Genomic DNA, 26,569 nt, shown 5'->3' with positions numbered 1-26,569 from the left:
ACAGTGCCGGTTTTTAAATCTAACTACCAGCTTTGTATCCCTTCACCATAGCTCCAAGAAGGAGCTGTCATTCCCCCCACCGCTAAAGGAAATAAAGGGGCGGGGTCACCCAGTGACATTATCCAGTGACCCCGCCCATTTGTTTCCTTTAGCGGCGGAGGGAATGACAGCTCCTTTCTGGAGCTATAGTGAAGGGGGAAAAAAGTCGGTAATTACATTTAAAAAATGGCAGTGACATATAGGGGCAGCCAGTGAGGGAGCCTGAGTGTATACTTGGCTCCCTCGCCGTATACCCCGCTCCCTCATCGTATACACGGCTCCCTCGCCATATACACTGCTCCTCTCCTGCCCCCTACTAGCACACACTGCCCCATCACCCTACAAAGAGGACCTGTCACTTATATTCTATCACATAGGGGACTATTGGTCCCCTATGTGATAGCAATAAAATCATGTTAAAAAAAAAAAAAAATACACACCGAAGTTAAAAAAAAAAAAAAAAAAAAAATGTAAGCCTCCCCACCCCCACATACGCAGACATTTCAGTTTTGGTGTTCAGCCACGTGCATCCTAAATTTTTGCTATCAGTTTCTGGCACCAGAATTTTCATTTAGGTGCACCACTAGAGCGAAGTTTCAAATGTTGTTGCAAATGGTCTGAATAATTATGAAAATGTAATATTATAGTTCTTTTATTTTTAATAAATTCAGACATTTTTAAAATTCTGTTTTCACTTTGTCATTATGGGATACTGAGTGTAGATTAATGAGAAAAAAAAAACCTGGGAGGTATAGTCCACCTTTAGCATAAATAATAAATGCACTCAAATTGATTAGAAAAAAAATGTGCATTTATTATTATTTCACTGGCGTCTGCAAAGCATTGCAACCGCAATCAGTGGATCCCGGGTGCAATGCACAGGTTCCTGCGGACTGTTCTTCCAGCTGCAGATCTGGACCCTTCAGTGACAGGGCTGGAAGAAGTAATAAAAGACTACAAAGTTGGACCAATGCAGCCATGCAATAAAATCCATACCTGGAGTTCATCTTTAACTTGCGATCTGCATTGCAATACATCCAGTGGAGACATGCAGGGTCTTGGAGACCTTGCATGTCTCATTAAAGAGAACCTGTCACCTAAAAATTATCACATAGAAAAAAGTAAAAAAAAAAAAAAAGAAGAAGTTACACCCAAGCACATAACATCCCCCTCCCAAAAATGTTGAGGTCCCCCACATATATGCAAGTAAACGCAAGCGTCGGAGGGCACCTAGGTGTGAAAACTGATTGTGATACGTTACATATTGCTGCACATATTGGAGGGAGATCAGTAATGCTAGCACAAGACCTCTTCTGTAACAAACTGATGACCTATAGGGGCTTTTGAAGTGTCACCTATAGAAAATATAGGATACTGAAATTTGTTACCATTTCACCGGCGCACACAAACTTAAGGTTTGACATGTTGGGTATCTCTTTACTTGGCACATCATCTATTATATTTTACCAAAATTTGGGGTAAAGTATTGCATTTGTTTGCCCGAAAATTCACTTTAGTGTGTTTTTTTACTGAAATTTTCCAATTCCTAGACCTTTGTGGTAACATCGTATGACATAAAAAATTGGAACCACCACTATTTTATTCTCTAGGGTGTCTGCTTTCAGAAAATATATCATGTTTGGGGGGTTTGTGTAATCTTCAGACATTAAAAGATTTTTTTAAATGTGTGCAAAACATGCAAAAAAAATGTCTCTGGCAACAAAAGGGATAATACAGCAGAATACACAAAGGGGGTTATTTACTAAAACGAAGTGGTGCTGAATCTGGTGCTGCTCTGTGTAGGAACCAATCAGCTTCCAGGTTTTATTGTCAAAGCTTAAAGGATAAGTTCACCTTTTATTGGGAAGCACAGTGGCTAAATGGTTAGCACTTCCGCCTGGCAGTACTAGGGTTGTTGGTTCGAATCCCAACCAGGGCTCCACCTGCCTGGAGTTTGCATGTTCTCCCTGTGCCTGCGTGGGTTTCCTCCAAGTACTCTGGTTTCCTCCAACAATTCAAAGACATGCTGGTAGGTTAATTGGATCCTGTCTAAATTGGCCCTAGTATGTGTATGTATGAATGTAAATTAGGGATCTTAGATTGTACGCCCCTTGAGGGTTAGGGACTGATGTGAATGTACAATATATATGTAAAGTGCTGCGTAAATTGACGGCACTATATAAGTACCTGAAATAAATAGACAAAAATAATAAATGCATTGTTTTGCAGGTAAAAAAATGTGCATTTAATATTTTTGTCCAAAGGAGCCTGGAAAGCATTGCACCAACGATCAGTAGATCGCTGATGCCATGCAGGTCTCCTGCAGACCTGTCAGAATATCTGCCGGCTGTTAGGGATGTATGATCAAGCAGATATTCTGACAGGAAGCATCAATGAACTACCACGAGGCTCCACAGCACTGTGGTAGTTCATTGAAATCTACAAGCCCACAGCCACTAAGGTTGCTGGGACTTGAAGTTCACTCATTCCACAGCCGTGGGTGGAGCTCCACTGTTCACAAATATGACAGATAGTACAGGAAACTTCTCTCCGTATTATCTGTCAGAGGCGGGGGGGGGGGGGGGGGGCAGTAGTGGCTATGGGAACATGTTACATGTTCCACCCTAAAAACAGGTGGAACATGTAACATGTTCCCAAAGTTGAACTTATCCTTTAACGAAACATTTATTATTTTTTATTTATGATACTTACATAGCGCCATCAATTTACGCAGCACTTTACATATATACTGTACATTCACATCAGTCCCTAACCCTCAAGGGGTGTACAATCTAAGGTCCCTAACTCACATTCATACATACACATACTAGGGCCAATTTAGACAGGAGCCAATTAGTCTACCAGCAGGTCTTTGGAGTGTGGGAGGAAACTGGAGTACCCGGAGGAAACCCCCACAGACACATGGAGAACATGCAAACTCCAGGCATATGGTGCCATGGTTGGGATTCAAACCAATGACCCTAGTACTGCCAGGCAGAAGTGCTAACCATTTATGCAGGCCATACATGGGTCGAATTACGAACGATTCTTCGTCCGAAAATAGAAAACGTTGTTCGCTCAGTAATTCGATGATGCCATCAATGATTTCGAAAATCGGCCGACCGAGTCATAAAGTTCGCCGCATAAAAAGGCAAAACTTCTGTTCCTTCCAAGTCACGGCTCATGTGCATATTCTTTTTGGAAAAACGATCGTACGATTTGACCATCGAGTTGAAAATCGGTCCTTTTTCTCAAATGTTCAAATATGCTCGATCACCAAAAAGGGGAGGAACCATGAAAATCGTCCGGTGCTATTGACCCCACTAACAGAGCGAAAATCAGCCGATTATTCTTTGGACGAAAAATCGGTCGAATTGCGACCTATGAATTGCCGGCATTAGCCACTGTGCTGCCCAAGCTGAAGTCAGAAGCTGATTGGCAGAGCTGCACCGGATTTTGCACGCTAAAGTTTTAGTAAATAACCCCCATTGTGTGGGTACAAAGTGGGGTTCATTTACTAAAAGTGGAGCGTTCAAAATCTGGTGCAGCTCTGCATGGCAGCCAATAGACTTCCAGATTTTATTGCCAAAGCTCAACGGAACAAGCTGACAGTAGAAGCTGATTGGCTGCCATGCAGAGCTGCACCAGATTTTGAACGCTCCACTTTTAGTAAATGAACCCCACTTTGTACCCACACAATGGGGCTTATTTACTAAAACTGGAGCATGCAAAATCTGATGCAGCTCTGCATGGCAGCCAATCGTCTTCTACCTGCAGCTTGTTCCATTAAGCTTTGGCAATAAAATCTGGAAGCTGATTGGCTGCCATACAGAACTGCACCAGTTTTTGCACTCTCCAGTTTTAGTAAATAAGCCCCATTGTGTGGGTACAAAGTGGGGTTCATTTACTAAAAGTGGAGCGTGCAAAATCTGGTGCAGCTCTGCATGGCAGCCAATCAGCTTCCAGATTTTATTGCCAAAGCTCAATGGAACAAGCCGAAGTCAGAAGCTGATTGGCTGCCATGCAGAGCTGCACCAGATTCCGAGTGCCCCAGTTTTAGTAAATCCCCCCGGGGTAACTCATGAAATGTCAGTGTGACGCGGCGGTTGGCGATCGCGGCTCACCTTGTGCGATGGCTATGGACTCGAAGCGGTGCAGCTCTTTGAGCAGGCAGGTCCTCTCGCTGGCATGCAGGCTGTAGATGAAGTCCCTGGCCCCATGCGGTGTGTTCAGCGACTCCATGGGCTCCTTCCTGGGGTGTGTACCCAGCAGCCTGCAGTTCTGCAGGACAGAAGTCCCAGGGCACCTCCAGGGCTTCAAGGAGACCACCGGGCGCAAGGCAGTCCGACTTAGCAGCGGGAGCATGGACATCTTCCGGGAGGCGTGACTACCTGGCCCCTCTGCTAGTTACCGATCAGGGGAGTTGTCAGGCTTTGAATGGGCACCGCTCAGTGCGATGGGACTACACCACCTGCTGGGGGCTCTCTGCACACAGATGGGGGCATAGAGGAAGCTAGAGACCCCCTTCCCAGGCTGGAGGTGAATGGAGGAGGCAGCTGGCTTCTGTCACTGATCACACTCCTCCTATGGGCACACCAGCATCACCAATACCGGATCAATGGGCAGGGAGGGGGCTGGAGGTCAGTGCTCGGGCTGTACACTAGGAGGACATGTCCGCTCTATACAAGTCAATGGGGCTCCGCACACACTTCACAGCCTCCATCCGCTCCGGCCTCTCCCGGCTGTCACTCACTCCCGCACCCTGGACGGGATCCGGTCTCCGGTGTCCTCCTACTCAGCCGCCCCAAAGATCCGCTCACAGCTCTCCACAGGAGCGCCAGCACTCTGACTGTCCCCGAGAAAGAGGCGGGCCGTACGTACCTCTGACAGTCCCAGCGCTGCTGGCACACTGCGCAAGCGCCCAGTCAAAGCTGATGTGGACGCGCGCGGTGCGCGGGCATGTGGAGGGAGCGCGTGCGCAGTACTGCTTTTTTCCCACTTAGAGGAACATTTAGGGGTCACTGGAGGTCCAAGGGAAAGATTTGACAGTGAACTTCAGGGAGAAAAATAAATACTTCTGTCATGTGCACTGAGGAAACAAAATCTGCCCGGTCACATGGAATGAGGGCGTATGGGTACTCTGATCACATGGAATGAGGGTGTATGTGTACTCTGATCACATGGAATGAGGGCGTATGTGTACTCTGATCACATGGAATGGTGTATATGTACTCTGATCACATGGAATGAGGGCGTATGGGTACTCTGATCACATGGAATGAGGGCGTATGTGTACTCTGATCACATGGAATGAGGGCGTATGTGTACTCTGATCACATGGAATGAGGGCGTATGGGTACTCTGATCACATGGAATGAGGGCGTATGTGTACTCTGATCACATGGAATGAAGGCGTATGGTTACCCTGATCACATGGAATGAGGTGTATGGATACCCTGATCACATGGAATGAGGTGTATGGATACTCTGATCACATGGAATGAAGGTGTATGGGTACTCTGATCACATGGAATGGGGGCATATGTGTGTTTTGATCCCATGGAATGAGGGCGTATGGGTACTCAAATCACATGGAATGAGGGCATGTGGGTATTCTGATCACATGGAATGAGTGCCTATGGGTACTCTGATCACATGGAATGAAAGCATATGAGTGCTCTGATCACATGGATTGAGGGTATATGGGTAGTCACATGTAATGAGGGCGTATGGGTACTCTGATCACATGGAATTAGGGTGTATGGGTACTCTGATCACATGAAATGAGGGTGTATGGGTGCTCTATCACATGGAATGAGGGCGTATGTGTACTCTGATCACATGGAATGGTGTATAGGTAATCTGATCACATGGAATGAGGTGTGTGGGTACTCTGATCACATGGAATGAGAGCGTATGAGTACTCTGATCACATGTAATGAGGGCGTATGGGTACTCTGATCACATGGAATGAGGCATTTGGGTAATCTGATCACATGGAATGGGGGCGTATGGGTGCTCTATCACATGGCATGAGTGCGTATGTGTACTCTGATCACATGGAATGGTGTATGGGTGCTCACATGGAATGAGGTGTATGGGTAGTCTGATCACATGGAATGAGGGTGTATGGGTGCTCACATGTAAGTTGGATGCTATGGATACTCCCACCATGTGTACTAAATTTTCTATGGATATTTACACCATGTGTACTGAGGTTGCAATGGATACTCCAGTCACATGAGGTTGCTATGGATACTCATCACATGTACTGAGGTTGCTATGGATATTCCAATCACATGAGGTTGCTATGGATACTCCTGCCATCTGTACTGAGGTTGCTGTGGATACTCCAGTCACACAAGGTTGCTATGGATACTTCCACCATGTCTACTGAGGATGTTGCGGATACTCCAATCACCTGAGGTTGCTATGGATACTCTCATCATGTGTATTGAAGTTTCTATGGATACTCTTTTCATGCGTACTGAGGTTGCTATGGATACTCCCATCATGTGTACAGAGGTTGCTATGGATACTCATCACATGTAACGAGGTTGCTATGGATACTCCCATAGTGTGTACTGTTATGCATTTATTATATGTATATTATATGAATAAAATAGTCCATATTTTCCAGCAGTCTGGATAATTTTCTTGAGCAGGAATATTGTCTGTAAGAACAGTGTTCCTCAATACCTGACACCACGTTGTTGTAGTATTTGTAGCTGCTGGCTTTTCATTTTTTTTAAACCTGAGTGAAGGTTCTCGTGATGAAAAGGTTGTTCCAAGAACAGTTAATGAAGGCAAAACTGTCCAACGGCAACACAGATAGAAGTAAACAGGGGAGTGCTAGAACCTCTGTCAGCGTTTTATTATTACATCTGGGAAAACCAATGAAAGCCTAGGGCAGGGGTACTGAGTTAAAATTCACGGGGGTCCGGTCAGTAAAATTTTCTTCCAGCGGAGGTCCAAGTGTCATGTTGGTGCTATTACTCAGATCCTTCACATTACGGTCTCCCGTGCACATCGCATTTCCTCCCCCCATCCCCCCTTTTACATCATAGACTGCCCCATTGCCAGTCCGCCCCATCACCGGACCACCCCATCACTGACCCCCTACCCCCATCATCAGACTGTCCCATCACCGACCCCCTACCCCCATCACCAGACTTCCCCATCACCGACCCCCTACCCCCATTACCAGACCGCACCATCACCAGACCGTCTCATCACTGACCCCCTACCGCCATCACTAGACCACCCCATCACCAGACTGCCCCATCACCGACCCCCTACCCCCATCACCAGACTGCCCCATCACTGACCCCCTACCCCCATCACCAGACTGCCCCATCACCGACCCACTGACCCCCTACTTCCATCAACAGACCGCCCCATCACTGACCCCCTACTGCCATCACTAGACCACCCCATCACCGACCCCCTACCCCCATCACCAGACTGCTATCACTAGACTACCCCATCACCGACCCCCTACCCCCATCACCAGACTGCCCCATCACTGACCCCCTACTCCCATCAACCGACCGCCCCATCACCAGACTGCCCCATCACCGACCCCCTACCCCCATTGCCAGTCCGCTCCATCACCGGACCGCCCCATCACCGACCAACTACCCCCATCACCAGACCACCCCATCACCAGACTGCCCCATCACCAACCCCCTACCCCCATTACCAGACCGCCCCATCACCAGACCGCCTCATCACTGACCTTCTACCCTCATCACCAGACTGCCCCATCACCGACCCCCTACCGCCATCACTAGACCGCCCCATCACCAGACCGCCCCATCACTGACCCCCTACCCCCATCACCAGACCACCACATCACCAGACCGCCTCATCACCGACTCCCTACCCCCATCACCAGACCGCCCCATCACCAACCCCCATCATCAGACCGCCCCATCATTGACCCCCTATCGCCATCACTAGACCGCCCCATCACCAGACCTCCCCATCACCGACCCCATACCTCCATCACCAGACCGCCCCATCACCAACCCCCAGCCCCCATCAGCAGACCACCCCATCACCAGACTGCCCCATCACCGACCTCCTACCGCCATCACTAGACTAGTTTCGGGAAGGAATATTTCTAGGTCTGGATCTGGACCGCGGTCCGCCATTTAGTGAAACCTGGCCTAGGGTATCACAAAGAAAAAAATAGTCGTTTATGAAGAATCTTTATTTCCTTTTTATCAAAAATTCTTATCTTTAGGCACACAGCCCCCATATCAACTCTAAGCACACAGCCACACATCCAAAACAACCCCTTTATAGGTGAGAGAGTCTCCCAACCTGCGTAAGTCATGGATGAGGATGGCGTGCAAAGGGAAGTACAATCCCACATTCTCTATTACAGAACACCTAATGGATTTCTAGATGTGGAATTACTTCATGAGATTCACAACTATCTGAAATTCCTCCGAGATCTCCAACTAAAGACATGGACCACCTCCGTACACTGCTATTATCTTCATATGTCTTCAAGGATCAGTCCTTCATGGATATCAGGACTAATCCTTGCCCTTTGTGTATGACGGTTGATTTGACCCCTTATGTACAGTAACCATGGTGATGACATTTAGCTTCAATAAATGTCTCTTAGGTGCACACATTAACAATCTATGATTATCGACCAGTTTATAATTGCAGCTATGCAATCATATCAATCAAGCTAGAATATACATACAGTATAGTCACTTTGATTGTGCCAATTGACACCACCGATAGGGCACTATTCCTGTCACTGACACCAACGATGGGGCACTATTCCTCCCACTGATACCAGAGATTGGGAACTAATTCTTCCACTGACACCAATGATAGGGCACTAATTCTCCCACTGATACCAGAGATTGGGAACTAATTCTTCCACTGACACCAATGATGGGGCACTATTCCTCCCACTGATACCAGAGATGAGGAACTAATTCCCCCACTGACATCAAATTATGGGGTACTATTCCTCCCACTGACACCAATGACGGGACACTATTCCCCCCTCTGATACCAGAGATGAGGAACTAATTCTCCCACTGACACCAAATTATGGGGTACTATTCCTCCCACTGACACCAATGACGGGACTCTATTCCTCCCACTGACACCAATGATAGGGCACTATTCCTCCCACTGATACCAGAGATGAGGAACTAATTCTCCCACTGACATCAAATTATGGGGTACTATTCCTCCCACTGACACCAATGACGGGACACTATTCCCCCCTCTGATACCAGAGATGAGGAACTAATTCTCCCACTGACACCAAATTATGGGGTACTATTCCTCCCACTGACACCAATGACGGGACTCTATTCCTCCCACTGACACCAACGATGGGGCACTATTCCTCTCACTGATACCAGAGATGAGAAACTAATTCTCCCACTGACACCAATGAAGGGACACTATTCCTCCCACTGACACCAACAATGGGGCACTTCTCCTCCTTCTGATACCACAGATGGGGAACTAATTCTCCAATTGACACCAAATTATGGGGTACTATCAGGGGCCGACTGACAACTCATGGGGCCCCCGGGCAATAGGGGATCATGGGGTCCCTGTGTCCTTGCCCAAACTCAAAAAAGCCTATGAAAAAGGTACCAGGGGCATCTCATGGGGCCCCCTACTGACCCCGGGCACTCGGGCCCGAGTGTCCGAGTTTCCAAATGGTCAATCTGCCCCTGGGTACTATTCCTCCCATTGACAGCAATGATGGGACACTCTTCCTCCCACTGACACCAACGATGGGGCACTATTCCTTCCACTGAAACCAGAGATAATGAGGAGCTATTCCTTCCACTGACACAAAAGATAGGGTACTATTCCTTCCACTGACACCAGAGATGGGGAACTAATTTTCCCACTGACACCAAATTATGAAGCACCATTCCTCTCACTGATACCTATAATTGGACACTATTCCTCCCACTGACACCAACAATGGGGAACTATTCCTTCCACTGATACCAGAGATGGAGATCTAATTTTTTCACTGACACCAAATTATGGGGTACTATTCCTCCCACTGACACCAATGATGGGACACTCTTCCTCCCACTGGCAGCAACAACGGGGAACTTTTCCTTCCACTGATACCAAAGATGGGGAACTAATTCTCCTACTGACACTAAATTATGGGGTACTATTCCTCCCACTGGCATGAATGATGGGTCACTATTCTTTCCACTGACACCAGAAAGGGGGAACGAATTCTCCCACTGACACCAAATTATGGGGCTCCATTCCTCCCACTAACACCAATATTGGGGCACTATTCCTCCTACAGACACCAACAGTGGGGCACTATTCCTCCCACTGATACCAAAGATGGGGAAGTAATTCCTTCACTGATACCAAATTATGGGGTGCTATTCCTCCCACTGACACCAATGATGGGGCATTATTCCTTCCACTGACACTAAAGACGGTGTACTATTCCTCCCACTGACACCAGAGATGAGGAACTAATTCTTCCATTAACACCAAATTATGGGGCACCATTCCTCCCACTGATACCAATAATGGGACACTATTCCTCCCACTGATACCAACAATGGGGAACTATTCCTTCCACTGACACCAGAGATGAGGAACTAATTCTTCCACTGACACCAAATTATGGGGCACAATTCCTCCCATTGACAGCAATGATGGGGCATGATTCCTCCCACTGACTGCAATGATGTAATTTTTTTTTACTCCCACTGACCACCAAGCCTATGGCATTGTCTACTCCCACCGATGCCAGGACATTTTCTACTCCCACTGGTCACAGCCTGGCCCCCCTAAAGTTTGAAGGGCAGGAAACTGTTCCTTTGTTTTGAAAGTTTGGAGACTCCTGGTGTAGAATATCAGATGTAATCATTAGTAATCCCATATATGTGCCCAAAGCATAGAATGGAAAACATTTCTATGGGACAGATGACAGTCGCTGTTATGACACCATCCCTGCCAGGAATTCCAACGGTGTTCGCAGAGTCCCTACCGTGAGTTCCAATGGTGGTTGCAGGATCCCTACCAGGACTTCAAATGGTACTCAAAGAATATACAGCAGGACTTTCAGAGTTCCCAGTAATGATACAGATTGCATCCTCTAACAAGGAAGGGTCTTTAAGCAACAGCCTGGAGCTGTGTCTCTGTCAGCTAACCTTGAACAAAGAGCTATAAGCCCCCATGTACACGGGACACTTCTGAACAATAGAAACTGACTGCTTGAAAGCGTAGGTTAAAAAACATCTGTTTAGCCGCGTTTGCATAACGCGTTTATGCGCGTTTGCGTTTAGAAGCGTTATTTAAAGATAAGCACTTGAGAACCTCCCAAATGCCCAGAATGCACTGAAAAGTGGTAAATTATTAACTATTTCAGACTGTTTCAGAGAAATACAGAGAGTAGAAGCAGAGATAGCAGTATGTGTTGAGATTAGCTTAGGTGCGAGTTGCTCATTAACATTTCTTTTGTTTCCAAGGGTGGGAAAGGTGTCTGGTGGAGTGAGTGATTAAGGTCACCTGGCAGGGGGTCTTCATAAGGAATTTGAGGTGTGAGTACCATTAACATATCTTTTGTTTCCAAGGGTGGGAGAGGTCTGAGGTGTGAATTGGTCATTACAATGTGTGACAAGCTTGGTAGGAACATTCTGTGTTCAGTGTTTTGTCCATTTGAGTACCTTGAAAACGCTTTCCATGCATTTTTCGTGATGAAAAAAGGCTCTGGACAGCATCAAGAACTGGAAGAGTTAAAAAAAATTTCAAGTGCTTATAAACGCGATTTTCCGCGTTTAGACGTATTTAGCCACGTTTACAAGCATTTTGCGTTTGAAACGCTGATAAAATCAACTGCTGAACGCAAGTTTTCTGCGTTCAAAAAAACGACTGTAAACTCAAATACCTGTAAATGACTGTAAACGAGGATGTGTACATGGACACATAGGAAAACATTAGGGTGAGTTCAGGGACTGCTGAAGAAAACGCTGAAGAGCTCCTAAAAGTGAGTTTATCAGCTGCAGTGTACATGAGCCCTAATTCTTTGCCTGTGAAATTGTCTAACCATTACCAACCCAGACTGACCAGATTGTTTGTTGGAAAAACCATGTTCATGCCCATGTTCAAAGAAATGAGAACGGTCCATAGAGCGGTGCACAGAGTCAGGGTCATTTGAATGCAATTTAGTGCCCAGTTGTAAAGGACTGCAATACTCAATTTCTAAGTGGTTGTCAACTCCTGTGACCTGTGACCGGACTCTGCTTGTTCCATGCTATGCCTGGTTTTGCCTTGTGGCTACACCTGATCTCGATCCCTTCATCACCTTAAGCCTGGCTTGCTTCTTGACTTCGCACCTTGCCTATCCCTTCGGCTCATCTTCTGCCCGTGTTATACTAACCTCAGCCTGGCTCCTTTCCAGTGTAGTGCTACCCCCGTAGGGGTCACTTGATGATGCTTGTCCCCAGTGGTTGTCCTGACCTTGCAAGCCTTCTGGCCAGTTGTGTATTTAGTTCATGTGCTGACCTAAGCAGCACCAAAATCAGGCGCCCCCCCACCCCCTGCCACTACCACAGCCTGATCCCCAAGTACCGCCCTACCCGTACCCTTCGCTCCTCACAGGACCTCCTTCTATCCTGCTCCCTGGTCTCCTCCTCCCATGCACGACTGCAGGACTTCTCCAGGTCCTCCCCCATCCTCTGGAACTCACTGCCCCAATCCATCAGACTGTCGCCTTCCCTGTTCACATTCAGGCGCTCCCTCAAAACCCATCTCTTCAGGGAAGCCTACCCCACCCTCACCTAACGGCCATTCTCCCTCTTTCCTCCCACCCCTCATTCCCCTCAGCCTCTTCCTACTGTACCTTTTCCCCCTCCCACCTAGATTGTAAGCTCGAAAGAGTAGGGCCCTCTTACCCCTCGTACGTTGTTTGTTGTTGTTGTACTGTGCCATGTATTGTCCCCCCCTCTATTGTACAGCGCTGAGCAAACCCTTTGGCGCTATATAAACTCGTAGTAATAATAATAATAATAATCACCGCAATTCCCCTCCGCATCCACCCCACCGCCACCACCAAGCAACACCCACCCCACCCCTGTCGCTACCACCCAATTCATGCACTAACCTTAAGCGTCCGAATTAAAGAAGTAGCCTGCCATCCCCGTACCCCAGCAGCGTGCAGCTTCCTCAGATCTCATGGTGGAGCTGAGGCAGTGCCTCACCAGGTCCCCATCCCTTTTCCTTGAGTCCCTTCTTCCGAGGGCAGTGCCTCACCGGGTTCCCATCCCTTTTACTTGTGTGCCTTCTTCCGAGGGCAGTGCCTCACTGGGTCCCCATCCCTTTTACTTACGTCCCTTCTTCCGAGGGCAGTGCCTCACCTGGTCCCCATCCCTTTTACTTGCGTCCCTTCTTCCGAGGGCAGTGCCTCACCGGGTCCCCATCTCTTTTACTTACGTCTCTTCTTCCGAGGGCAGTGCCTCACCGGGTCCCCATCCCTTTTACTTGCATCCCTTCTTCCGAGGGAGGGCAGTGCCTCACTGGGTCCCCATCCCTTTTACTTACGTCCCTTCTTCCGAGGGCAGTGCCTCACCTGGTCCCCATCCCTTTTACTTGCGTCCCTTCTTCCGAGGGCAGTGCCTCACCGGGTCCCCATCTCTTTTACTTACGTCTCTTCTTCCGAGGGCAGTGCCTCACCGGGTCCCCATCCCTTTTACTTGCATCCCTTCTTCCGAGGGAGGGCAGTGCCTCACCGGGTCCCCATCCCTTTTAATTGCGTCCCTTCTTCCGAGGGCAGTGCCTCACCGGGTCCCCATCCCTTTTACTTGCGTCCCTTCTTCCGAGGGCAGTGCCTCACCGGGTCCCCATCCCTTTTACTTGCGTCCCTTCTTCCGAGGGCAGTGCCTCACCAGGTCCCCATCCCTTTTACTTGCGTCCCTTCTTCCGGGGGCAACCCACTCTGAAGATTGCCATCCTAGACAAACGCCTTGTTTGCCTCGCAATAAATGCGACGCTGCTCCCAACACCTCTGACACTCTGGGTTCAGACGTACTGTAAATCAATAGCATAGAATAATAATGCAAGAAACACAACTCTTTTGGAACACCTCTATATTAGACTATATTCGACAGAAAAGACCAAAAGAATAATGGGTTTAGGGTGCACAGCCCCAGTTAATGCATAAAAGTAGAAACACTGGTGCAATAAAAAATGGTCAATTAGCAATATTTAACAGATTAAAATGTTATGTAAATTATGTTTCAACTATTTAAATTTAACGACAGCGGTAAGAGGGGGAAGAAAAGACTTACAAAGACGTATGCAGAGAACTATCTAAATGCAAACTTCTGCATAAATATACTTAGGTATCATGGTTTAAGTAATAATGGCCTTAGAAAGAAAGATCCTTATAACTAGAGATTGCAGCTTGAGTTCTATGATGTTGAAAGTTCCTAATATAATGGTATCCACTCTCTTCTGCTAGCAATGGTGGGGCCCATAAACATTAGTGAATACTAGTAAGGTTCAATGAAGTTAAACAGGCTGTGGTTTTGCTCAAAGCAAAGGTCTCCTGGTGAATAAAGTGTAAAGATGTCTATGTGCAGTGCCTCTAGAGTGATGACAGAAAGAGGTTGGGCATCTGCCAGCTCACCAATCCTGTAGATAGCAAGGCCTAAGAACAATAGTTCTTGAACAGGCTTATGATTGTCTGCAGAGATGTACAGAGTTCCCACCCAAACAGCCTGTCAGTGCAGCAAGCAACGATATCTAAGTGGGGCCCGAACAGTGACAGTCCCGGTGCAGAGAAAGGCTGATGCGATCCTGGTGAGGCCATCCGCGTCAGTGCTACGCTGAACTTCTGCACAGAGTCCAGCATCCACAGGCCTGAAATCTTGCTCTTGAGGAGAACGGCAGTCTCTCAGCTTTCAGCTCTGAAACCCGCACCAAGAGACCCAGCGCAACCCTTCCAGAAGAATATATCTCCTCTCCCAGAATTCCTCTGGTTCGCCAGCTCTCTGGTAGATGTAGTTCAGTCAGAACTCAGGAATACAGTATGCATTGACTATAGGACTACAGGTCCCAAGATCCGCTGCTGTAGGAGAATTGGTTCCACTCTGCTGAAAGGAAGTGATGTAGCTGTCCCTGTACTGGGCACAAGGGGGAAAGGGTTGACTATAATCCCATACGTAAGTGTCCCTGAGTCGCATATTCACATATCTGGCACATCTGCCTGTCCCAATTGACATGAATGGGATTGCCTGCACGGGGGTACACCTCTGCATCCCCATGCAGGCAAACACGGCCCATACACAGGTACACAGTATAGTACGCCCGTGTGAACGAGGCTTGAATAGTCATATACAGTAAGCTTTTCTTAAATTAACTTTCCATTTGATGACTATTTTGGTTGCATAAATATTTTCATAGGCAGAGGTATTCATCCAAGAGCAGTGAGTGCTGTTCACTGGAATGTATGAAATGTAGGGGCTTGGACAGGGAAACAGATTGTTGTGCCCTTTAACACAATCTTCCTGGAGCTGAGACAGCAGTAAGTGAGGAAGTATGGGCGTGTAATGTACGTTGGCCTTGTCCACCATATCATCAATATCTTTCTTTTCTCCTTTCCAACCCATCAATGCTGGCGATGATGGTCTCATGCTAATGACCACCTGCACAGCAATGCATGGAACACCTGTGCATGCACGTGCAGGTAAACATGCCCCTGGATGGGCATATGGTATGGTACATTGTGGGGTTGATTTACTAAAGGCAAATAGACTGTGCACTTTGCAAAGTGCAGTTACACTCTGCAAGAGCAGTTACTCCAGAGCTTAGTAAATATATTTTTTAAATATATTCTTCTGATTTTTTTTAACATATAAAAAAAGTAATTTTAACATATATTTTTACATATATTTGTAAATGCATTCCAAAAATGTAGATTTGTATTTTTAAAGACATACAGTATATTTGAAATGTATTTTTAAAAACATTGTTCATATATTTTGCAATAAAATACACACAGTATACTGCATGTTGAAATGCTTTTTTATTGCAAAATATATGAACAATGTTTTTAAAAATACATTTCAAATATACTGTATGTCTTTAAAAATACAAATCTACATTTTTGGAATGCATTTACAAATATATGTAAAAATATATGTTAAAATTACTTTTTTTATATGTTAAAAAAAATCAGAAGAATATATTTAAAAAATATATTTACTAAGCTCTGGAGCTTATATATATATATATATATATATATATATTATTATTTTTTTTTTAATATATTGAATATGGCCAAAATTGTAGCATTTCAAATATATGGCAATATATTTGGGAAGAATATTTTTAAAATATATTTCAAATATATTTTTCTTCCATATGGGAGAAGCTGCTAAAGTGCATGGTAGTGGATTTTTGCCACATTTTGCGTTTTGCATTTTGCATTTTGTATTTTTATTCTGCCATGCAACTAAAAAAAATCCACTTTAAAAAAAAAAAAGGGCTGAACAAAACCCAAAATGCGGTAAAAATGCATCAAAAACGTGTGTAAATAAACGCAAAACAAACTGCAAAAAGCACTAGAGAAAGCATCAAATGCAAAATGCATATAAGTGAACCAAGCTTAAAAGACGTAGTTGACAAGGGCAAAGGGTTTCTTTTATGTCATTGTGAGTATGCAGTCACCATGCAGACAAAAAGCCCTAAAAATGAAAAATCTATTTCATATATACCAGTATAACCGGCTGCATTTTCTCTGTGCCAGTTTTCTCAAACTACAGCTTACAAATGCAATACAATCAAAGAATACCCACGAATTCCGACTGCCTCTCTTCATGGGAGATGTACAATGCCACAAAGACGTCTGTATATCAATTACTTCAAATATCTCTGACAGTAAATGAAAATCTTCCAGAGTTCATTCTCATGCTGAGAGGCCGACGCCTGGTGGAAGCAGAGAAATCCTTATCTACTGAAGCAGAACAATGAGAAATTGGATTATGAACGCTGCTACTTTACATGGAGATGATAAAATAATCACCACTGCACTAGGCAGGGAAGAGAATAAAGCACCCGTGTAATGCAGGGGCAGAGTGGACAGTTCTAGGAGTAAGCCATGTTAACACAAACATTTTAATCACTTGCCTACAGGGCCAATTCTGACATCCGAATTCACATGTAAAAGCATCATTTTTTTCTCTAGATTACTTAGAACCCCCTAACTTTATATTTTTTACAGCAGAAGCCCTAGAGAATAAAATGATGGGTGTTGCAATTTTTTTATGTCACAATAGATGCGCAGTGGTTTTTAAAACACAAATTTTGGGGGAAAAAATGCATTTTAATTAATTTTAATGAACACAAACACAATGTAATACCCAATTTTTTGGTAAAAAATAAAAGATGAAGTTATGTGGAGTAAATAGATACCAAACATGTTACGCTTTAAAATTTTGCACATCTGTGGAATGGCAACATACTACGGTACTTTAAATTATCTGTAGGCGATGCTTTAACCACTTGCCTACCAAAGCACTTTTACCCCTTTTTTACCCTAATGTTCAGCTTTCAGCTCTGTTGAACCTTGAATGACAATTTATGAAAATTAATTATATGAAATTTTTATAATTTTTGTTCACACAAATAGAACTTTCTTTTGATGGTATTTAATCACTACCAGGTGTTTTTTTTTTTTGCTAAATGAATAAAAAAAGACTGAAAATTCTGGAAAAAAAAGGTTTTCTTAGTTTCTATTATAAAATTTTGCAAACAGGTATTTTTTCTCCTTCACTGATGTGCGTTGTTGAGGCTGCACTGATGGGCACTGATGAGGTGGCACTGATAAGCAGTACCAATGTACCCTGATTGGCTTTATTAGGCAAAACTGATGGGCACTGTTGGGGCTGCAGTGATAATCAGGGCAGTGATAATCAGTGCCTTGATTATCAGTGTAGATGTCTCCTTTCACACTTGCCGGTGATTGGCAGTACTTTCTTCACGCTGTGACAGTGATTGGACACATTATAATATCAATGTGCAGCGCTAATAAAAATGTGTGTTATAATCAGTGATGGCCAGTGTGATCATAAAAGAGAAAGGAAACATCATAAAAAAGAAATCTAGAATAGTGAATACTCCAATGAAGAAACAAAATAGACGGTATAACAAATAACAAAATGAAAATAAATAAGTTCTCTAAATATCATAATAGTCCCAAAAATAGTAATGTGATCAAATCAACAAAATGTAGTGACTTCTGTGACTTGCGCACTGCACCTCCACCATAATGCACTCACCAGACGTAAGTAGCAAGCAAGCCCAGAGCGGAATGACACTAAGGGGTGTTCCTGCTTGTTCCTCCTGCCGGTGACCCGGTTGAAGGTGGGATCTCTCCAGAAGCCAGTGATACGCCAAATGAACAATCAAAAGTAGAGTAGCCAAGTCTCCATCTCCAGCCCACGGTGAACCAAGGAAAGGGATTCCTCCTAGAGGGCAAGCTCATAAACTGAGCCCGGAGACAGTATCATATAGTGTAGTATGTTTTATTAAAAGTATAGCAACTATGTGGAGCATAAAATCATCAATGGATAAAAAGCACTTACAATGATAGCCGCCAGACCATCACGTGGACAGCGTGATGTCAGCACATAGGCTCCTCCCTAGTGATTGAACACAGCTGATCACGTGGTAAAGCACCGCTGTGATTGGCCCTTTACCATGACATGTGATCAGCTGTGTCCGAAGGCTGTCATTCGGCTATAGCGCAGTCAGCAAGTGGTTAAAAGCCTTTACAGGTTACCAGTTTAGATTGCACTGAAGGTTTGGCTTTAGAATTATTGCTCTCACTCGGACATTCACGGTGATACCCCACATGTGTACTGCAATCACTGTTTACATATGCGCGCGGGACCGACTCGTGCGTTCACCTTTGTACGTGAGCATGAAGACACTTTAAAAAAAAAAGTTTTTACATTTTTTTTAACACTGTACCTTTTTGTTATTTATTTATTTGCATAACTCTTATTGTTATCAGAAAGGATGAAAAACATCCCTTGTGATAGCATGGGCCATGACAGGTCCTCTTCGTGAAGAAATCTGGGGTCTGTCTCCTCTGGCCTCCAATGCAGCAAATCAGACACAGATCACAGATCGACCATCTGCTTCACTTGGCAGTAACCAGCCAGTAAACACAGAACCGAAACCAGAAGTGACAAAATCCTCATTGTTTCTGGTTTCTGACATTACATGGTGGGAGGAACAACTCCCACTGTGTCCGGGGGAGCCAATGCTGCCAATTACATCTGTATCGGGAGGGGGGTGAGATAGCCGCTCAGATTGTTTTAAATAAAAGAGAATCACCTGCTTGAAAAAATGATACTGGGATCATGGTTGTTGCCTCAACCATTAACCTAGTACAACCACTTCAATACCAGGCCATATATATATATATATATATATATATATATATATATATATATATGGCGATGTTGAAGTGGATAAGGGAATATAAAAAAAATGCACTATTCACCCTTACCTGTCCTTGTTGTACCTTTTCTTTGCCCTCAGTTTTCCGGGTTTGAATGACAATTCACTCAGTCGAGAACACTGGAAAGTCTGAGCACATGGTGTCATAACCCACCTCTTAAACATGACCCCATGTACTCACAATGTACTGCATCATCCAGAACCACCCACTGCCAGTGGAAGACTGTAGAGGATGCAGTATATCACATGACCAGCCTGATGACATTAAAGAAATTTACATTTAAAAGAACATAAAATACAGCTGAGAGACCTCGGGTGTAAGGACTGCTTGTGCTACTTTATGTATGAAAGATTTATAGTAACCCTGGGGAAAGGGGAGAATGACTCTGGAGCTCGAGCTGGTTATATACTTGTGGGCAGGTGCAGTTAGCTACTTTGCCACTAGCTGGCCCTGTACCAGAATAGTGTCTGGTTATAGTAGAGATTGTCACCAGGTGCTAGACCCCTATTAGGTAGAGCACTCCTGCCGTGATGTCAATGAGCCAGCACCAGGGGCGGACTGACAACTCATGGGGCCCCCGGGCAATAGGGGATCATGGGGCCCCTGTGTCCTTGCCCAAACTCAAAAAAGCCTATGAAAAAGGTACCAGGCAGGGGCGGACTGACAACTCATGGGACCCCCGGGCAATAGGGGATCATGGGGCCCCTGTGTCCTTGCCCAAACTTAAAAAAGCCTATGAAAAAGGTATCAGGGGCATCTCATGGAGCCCCTACTGACCCCGGGCCCTCGGGCAGTGCCCGAGTTCCCAAATGGTCAGTCCGCCCCTGGTCTGCATGCAGCGACACATAAACAAATGGCTCATTCATGGCATACAGGCATCAGCGTGCATGTGACCGAGACCTAAAAGTGCATCAGTAGTGGCAATTTCTATATTTATTTCCTAAATGTTTTCCTTTAACCACTTTTCTACCAAGGTATGTTTAGAAACAGAAGATTGATGGACTGTCTTTTATTAACTGCCATTTATAAACGTGTACATGAACCCTTTCACCTCCAGATCCCTCTGCATATACCCTAATGCGCTGTATCAAGTACACCATTACCAAGCTCCACGTTTCACCCCCTTCAATAGCAGCAGGATTCTTCAAAAAGTAAATCACTTTGGGGTGCCTGCTTTCCAAAAAGAACTAATTTATAATCTCCAAGCATTTTTTTTTTTTTCAAAACGGTTGGTCTTTTTTTCCTTTATATATGTAGCACTACTCTCATGGAGCCGCAGGAATACTGTCCAGGTCCTCCCAGAAGCTTTTCCCTGTAGCCAGGCACATAGGTTCACTCATACGTTTCTTCAATGACCAGTTTGGCGGTGTTTTTATTTTTGGAGAACATGGACAGGGTTGAGGGAGATGAGTGGGATACAGGGGCGGACTGACAACTCATGGGGCCCCCGGTCAATAGGGGATCATGGGGCCCCTGTGTCCTTGCCCACACTCAAAAAAACCTATAAAAAAGGTACCAGGGGCATTTCATGGGGCTCCCTACTGACCCCAGGCCCTCAGGCAGCGCCCGAGTGCTCGAAAGGTCAGTCCGCCCCTGGTGGGATAATCCAAAAACAGAAACTATATACATTTGAGGATAAGCTATGTTAGAGTCCTTGTTGAATCAAACAGTGGACTTCAGCTTAAGGCCTAGTACACATGATGAGAATATCGAACAAATGATTGTCCGTTTTTTTTTTGGCATGCTAGCCTCCATATTGAAAATGAAGCGGTTACTCAGCTTTTGAAAATTCTCGTACAACTGAATAGAATTTCGAAAGTGATGTCATGTATTGTATTTTTGGACGACTACTGTACTGAATAAACGAAAATCATACAATCTGGTATCGTCCGAGAAAAATGTGTGCAATTGTCCCTTCGGATATTGTTGCATTAATTGTCATGATCGGCTCTCGAATGCTCTATACCAGGGGTCTTCAAACTGTGGCCCGGGGGCCAGATGCGGCCCTTTGCTTGCCTTTTTCGAGCCCTTGGGGCCTCCCACTGATATGAGACACTGTTCCTCCCACTAGAACCAACAATGGGGCATAATTCCTACCACGGAAACAAAATATGGGGCACTATTCTTCCACCCAATATCAAAGATATTGTTTACTCCCACTGACACCAGTGCAATTTCTACCCCCCACTGGCCACAGTCCGGCCCCCCTAAGCTCTGAAGGACAGTAAACCAGCCCTTTATTTATAAAGTTTGGAGACCCCTGCTCTATACTAACGTTCAGATTATCAGACGATTGGTCCTTCTACGAAAATTTTCATATGATTTTCTTATCATGTCTATGGGCCTTAAGGCTGTAGTAGTAATATTAGTAACTTCTTTAGAGCCGGAGAGTTTTGCACTCCTGTGACTCAGGCTCTGCAGGGATTCCGACAATAATGTCAGGATCCACCCAGATGCCTGACTGGCAGCTGGCTCAGTTTCGAGAGCCTGAGCCAGTCACTCCCGCCCTTACCACAGCTCAGCTCTCCTGTGAGTGCTGAAGGGGTAGAACAGAGAGCCAGTGACTGACAGTCACCAGCTCTTTGCTGACTGAAAACCAAGAACTGAACAGTCTTTGATCGCTCAGTTCTTGGTGTAAAGGCTGTGGGGGAAAAAAAAAATCCGATGCTGCATCTACATAGGTAAGTATGTATGTTTGTTTTTTTGTTTTTTTTCAGAAACCTGCCCTTCTCTTTTAAAAGACTTAACTTTTGCAGATAAAGTGTTGAGGGTCTTTCTGTTTTATATTTCTCTGTATTCACAGACACATAACAGGGATGTGCTCATTCCTGCAGCATAATCTAATATCCTCGGTCTCTCAGCACCTGGATGAAATATTGAAAGTGTTTACATCCCCCAAGCGGCTAATTTGTGAGCAGCTCCCGTCTCCATTTCTCAACACAATGTTGTGAATAAAGTCAAGATTTAATTCCCGCGCTCTATGTCAGAGGCCTTCACCACCTCCTATAACCATCTATCAGTTCTCTAATTCTGCAACAGCTTAATACATGAGAGTCATAAACAGCTTTGTCACTTTACAATCCCTGAACGGGCTGCGGCTTTCTGATATCAGACCTATTCATGGATTTGGATGGATTCAAGGTTTAATATTCTGTGCTACAAAATAGGGTAAAATCCTACAATAAATGTTCTATGCTTTTAGCATTCAAAAAGTATCCTTTTGTCATCTTTCGTACTGTATTTCTTTATTGCAAATCCTTGTATGTACTTTAATTCAAACCATGAATGTGCGTATGATAGTATTCCATATATAAATAATTATTAAACTATATATACTATGTTTCTTTGTATTTAAAGTGTTACTGAACCCACAACAGTAAAATCAGTCTGTATATGCAGCAAAGCATGCTTGTTATACTGACTGCGGAACCTAAGGGGTTAATCCTCTGCATTGTGTAAAAATGCTGTTTGATCCTGTCTTCTTTGATCCTCCTCTTCTTCCAGTGCCCCCCTCTTATCTCCTGATAAGACATATCTTGTGGATATACTCTGCACATGCTCAGTTTGGTGTGTGTTGCTAGGAGGTCAGGGGTTCTGCATCCTCCTACAGCAGAATGAAAACTCCTCCTATGATCTTTAACCACCTTGGCGGTATGATTATTTCCGATTTTTTGTGCTGAAAGCGGTACCATTTTTTTGCATGGAAATATGTAGTTTTTTTATTGTAGGCTGTAATTTCTAGGAATAACTCACTGAAATCTGTCCGAACAAGAGTCTAGTAAACATTCCGGATATGATAAAACTTGAAACACGAAATCATAAATTATAATTTAATAAATAATCATAAAAAATAATAATATAAATATTTGAGCAAAGTCGCAAAATCGTTTTCAGTGTCTGATGACGAATTTCCCCCACGAATCATTATCACTCAATTCTGCAAGTGGTCCTGATTTACTATCGCTGTTCTCTAGCTGGTCTAAAACTGCTTTTGACATAAAGGGACGCTTTTTGGACGCCATGGACTTTTCTAAGTTTCCAGGCAGAAAGAACAGTCAAAATGCAGGCAGGGCACAGGACAAAGCAGTAGGGACAAAATATATGTGAAATGCATTGAAACAGCAATGTTTTACTATATAATAATAATTTTAAAAAAAATGACATTTTTTAAAAATTTCAAATTTGCCGCCGATTCCGGCGCCCGTACGTCCCGACGTCACAGGGACCGGAAAACAGAAGCCAGATGCCGGCATCGGCCGGAGGAGATGGCCGGGGACGCTGCAGGGGACGCATCGCGGGAGCGAAGGACAAGGTAAGCGCTGTAGGGAATCCCTGTGCAACGCCGCATGGTAAGCCCGAGTGTAGATCGGGGTTACCGCTCTTGGTACTGAAATTTTACCCCGAGCTACACTCAGGAATACCACCAAGGAGGTTAATAAGTGCTTTGCCGAACACTGATAGAAGTCACAAGACTGCTCTAACTGCTGCTGAGAAAAGGTATTTAGCAGTTTATATTTTCTAAAATAATTGCATTTCCATTTTGTGTGTACTGTGGGAGACCAGATAGAGTGAATGCAGGGTCCGGGGAGACCAGATAGAGTGAATGCAGGGTCCGGGGAGAACTCGGGTTTAGTGACACTTTAAATGTAGACCAAGTTGTCCAGCAAAGGCTACATTGACAAGGACTGGCACAAATTGGGGAGCCTAAAGTGGTTCTAAGGGCTCAAGCTGTTTTACCTTCGCGCTGACAGCATGACAGCTCGTGAGCAGAGAAATGTCGATAACCGGCATTTCCTTACTTACATGCGATCAGCTGTGATTGGACACAGCTGATCACATGATCGGCTCTTTCCGCTGATCGGTGATCTGCTGTGTCCCAGGGACACAGCGCACCACCGATCGCCGCTAGAGTGGGAGGATGTCATATGACGTCCTCCCAGAACGAGAGAACCGCCTTTCACCCATCATTTCCTTATATGGCGGGCGGGAGGCGGTTAAGGAGGGGTAGGCTCCCTCCAGGCATATCTGCCCTTAATCTATCCTTTACTATTATATATGTGCTCCAACTTCTCTGTCAAGGTCCTACCTTTCCTCAGGGCTGTGCTGCTCCATGTGCTGGCATCCATCTTAGGTGTCTGCAAAGCATTGTGGGATCCTTTATGCTTTCAGTCCTCTGCGGCTCCTCCCCCAGGAGGTGGCAGCTTATCACATATAAGTCTGCTGTTTGTAGCTGTCCATTGCATTCATGTCCTGTCTCTTGCACAGCAACAAGCTCCTGTTTAGCTTTCCTGGATACCGACTCAGCTTTGGCTAAGACTCCTCCTGGCTTCTGACCCCGGCTCTGGCGACCATTCTTCCTGGCTCCTGATCCCGGCTCTGGTGACGATTCTTCCTGGCTCCTGATCCCGGCTCTGGTGGCGATTCTTCCTGGCTCCTGATCCCGGCTCTGGCGACGATTCTTCCTGACTCTTGATCCCGGCTTTGGCTACGATTTCCGCTGTTGGACTTGCATAGACTCTTGTCTTATTTTTATATTAATAAACCTACCTTTAATTGCACCTCCTTGTGTGTCTGGCTCCTCGCTCCCTGACATTCTCAAAATGTATAGCGTTAGGACTGCAGTACACTGGGGTGCAGTGACATCGCCCTACAGCTTACGCATATATTTGCAAATGTGTGCAAAGGAAACCCCTTGTTTTTATCGTAAACTGTTAGACAGGATCAATTTGGTTTTATTGCAGGCTGGCTGGTAAGTGAGCTGGGAATTTTTGTTTGTTATTGACTTGTGTTATATTGCACTTCCAAGCAAGCAAAAAAGAGCATCAGCTCTCCAGTAAAACCATGCATATGTTTATCAAAGTACTCCAAGCACACACACCGATCCACTGACCCCACAGACATAATGTCTTTCACTTCATATGGAACATATTTGTAGAGTCTATGGAGTAAACCACATTAGACTGTGAGACAGGTGGATTGGCATGTGCTTGAAGTATTTTAATAAACATGTGCAAGGTTTTAATGGAGAGTGGCTTCCTTTTTTTATTGCTTGGAAGTGGACTATATGGAATGACATGCAACCGCTGGAAAGCCTGCTCTAACTGTCGGAAGATTGAAGGGGTATGATATAGCAGGACTGGACATTTTGGTGCATGTACATGTGTTATACAGTATGCTCCAAAAGTAGTTTTAGGGTGAACTTCCACTTTAAACTGTGTGAATAAAAAAGAGCTTTGGAAGAATAGGTAGTGGCATAGTTTTCCCCAACCCTTGTCACTTTTGATGGACATCTGAAGCTTGTAAATGTGAATTCAAATATAAATTGTGTCATGTCAAACAAAGAAAAGTTAGTATATATTTATATAGTTGTAGCACACTCTTAGTTCAGCTAGGCGGAGCTAGACCATAATGGTTAGCCAGGAGCTGGTTAGCAGCTCGTGTGTAATAGCCAGAGGGCTCAAATTATGGTCAGGGCTGAGGGACTCTATAGGCCAGCTCCACTGGAATTTCCCTCTGCTCTGAGGCTTTCAAAGGAGGGCCTGGGAGGCAGTGGGTGGATCTGAAGAGTGGCTGGCTGCACTCTTGAGGGACCTCAGCCAATCCCCAACAGAAGGCTTGGTAAGCGGCTGGGACTCCCTTAAAACTGTTGGAGCCTGCTCAGCTGCAAGAGAGAAGTGAAGAGAGTCTGGTGAAATAGCCGGAGAGTTGGAGGAAGATGTGAGGCTGGAGGAGGAAGGCTGCCAGCAGGCCTAGTGGGATAGGGCCTGCCTGCAAGTCTGGAGCTGAAGAGGAAGAAAACTTGGAGCTCACTGGCCCCTGAGCAAAGACCACCTGTATGGCAGGGATTGAGTAGCCCAGCTGATGGGACTGGTAGCAGTATCCATTAAATACATGTGCCTCTACTATGCGGACTCAGATTTGTAGAGTTAGGACCACAGAATATCAGGGTGCCGTGATTTGGCTCTGTGGCTTACGTATTTGCAAATGTGTGATAACTAAATCCCTGTTTTTAAACGCATACTG

The 26,569-nt window shown here is 45.1% G+C and overlaps 1 protein-coding gene across 2 annotated transcripts in view; it reads right to left on the bottom strand.

The window, feature by feature from the left end:
• TMEM65 (transmembrane protein 65) overlaps positions 1–4,952 on the bottom strand; it is a 207,346-nt gene extending 202,394 nt beyond the window's left edge. Inside the window, exon 1 of one of the 2 annotated variants that reach the window (XM_089677522.1) lies at positions 4,164–4,952. In XM_089677522.1, the coding sequence (XP_089533648.1) occupies positions 4,164–4,410 (247 nt within the window). In that variant the 5' untranslated portion in view covers positions 4,411–4,952. The remainder of the gene's footprint in view (positions 1–4,163) is intronic. The other variant, XM_089677523.1, reaches the window with a different exon arrangement.
• Positions 4,953–26,569: the final 21,617 nt, after the last annotated feature.

Source organism: Staurois parvus, unplaced genomic scaffold (genome assembly GCF_062004578.1).
Source record: "Staurois parvus isolate SC_StPar_1 unplaced genomic scaffold, SC_StPar_1.0 ptg000187l, whole genome shotgun sequence".
Classification (NCBI taxonomy): Eukaryota; Metazoa; Chordata; class Amphibia; order Anura; family Ranidae; genus Staurois; species Staurois parvus.
This window is presented reverse-complemented; position numbering and strand designations above follow the sequence as displayed.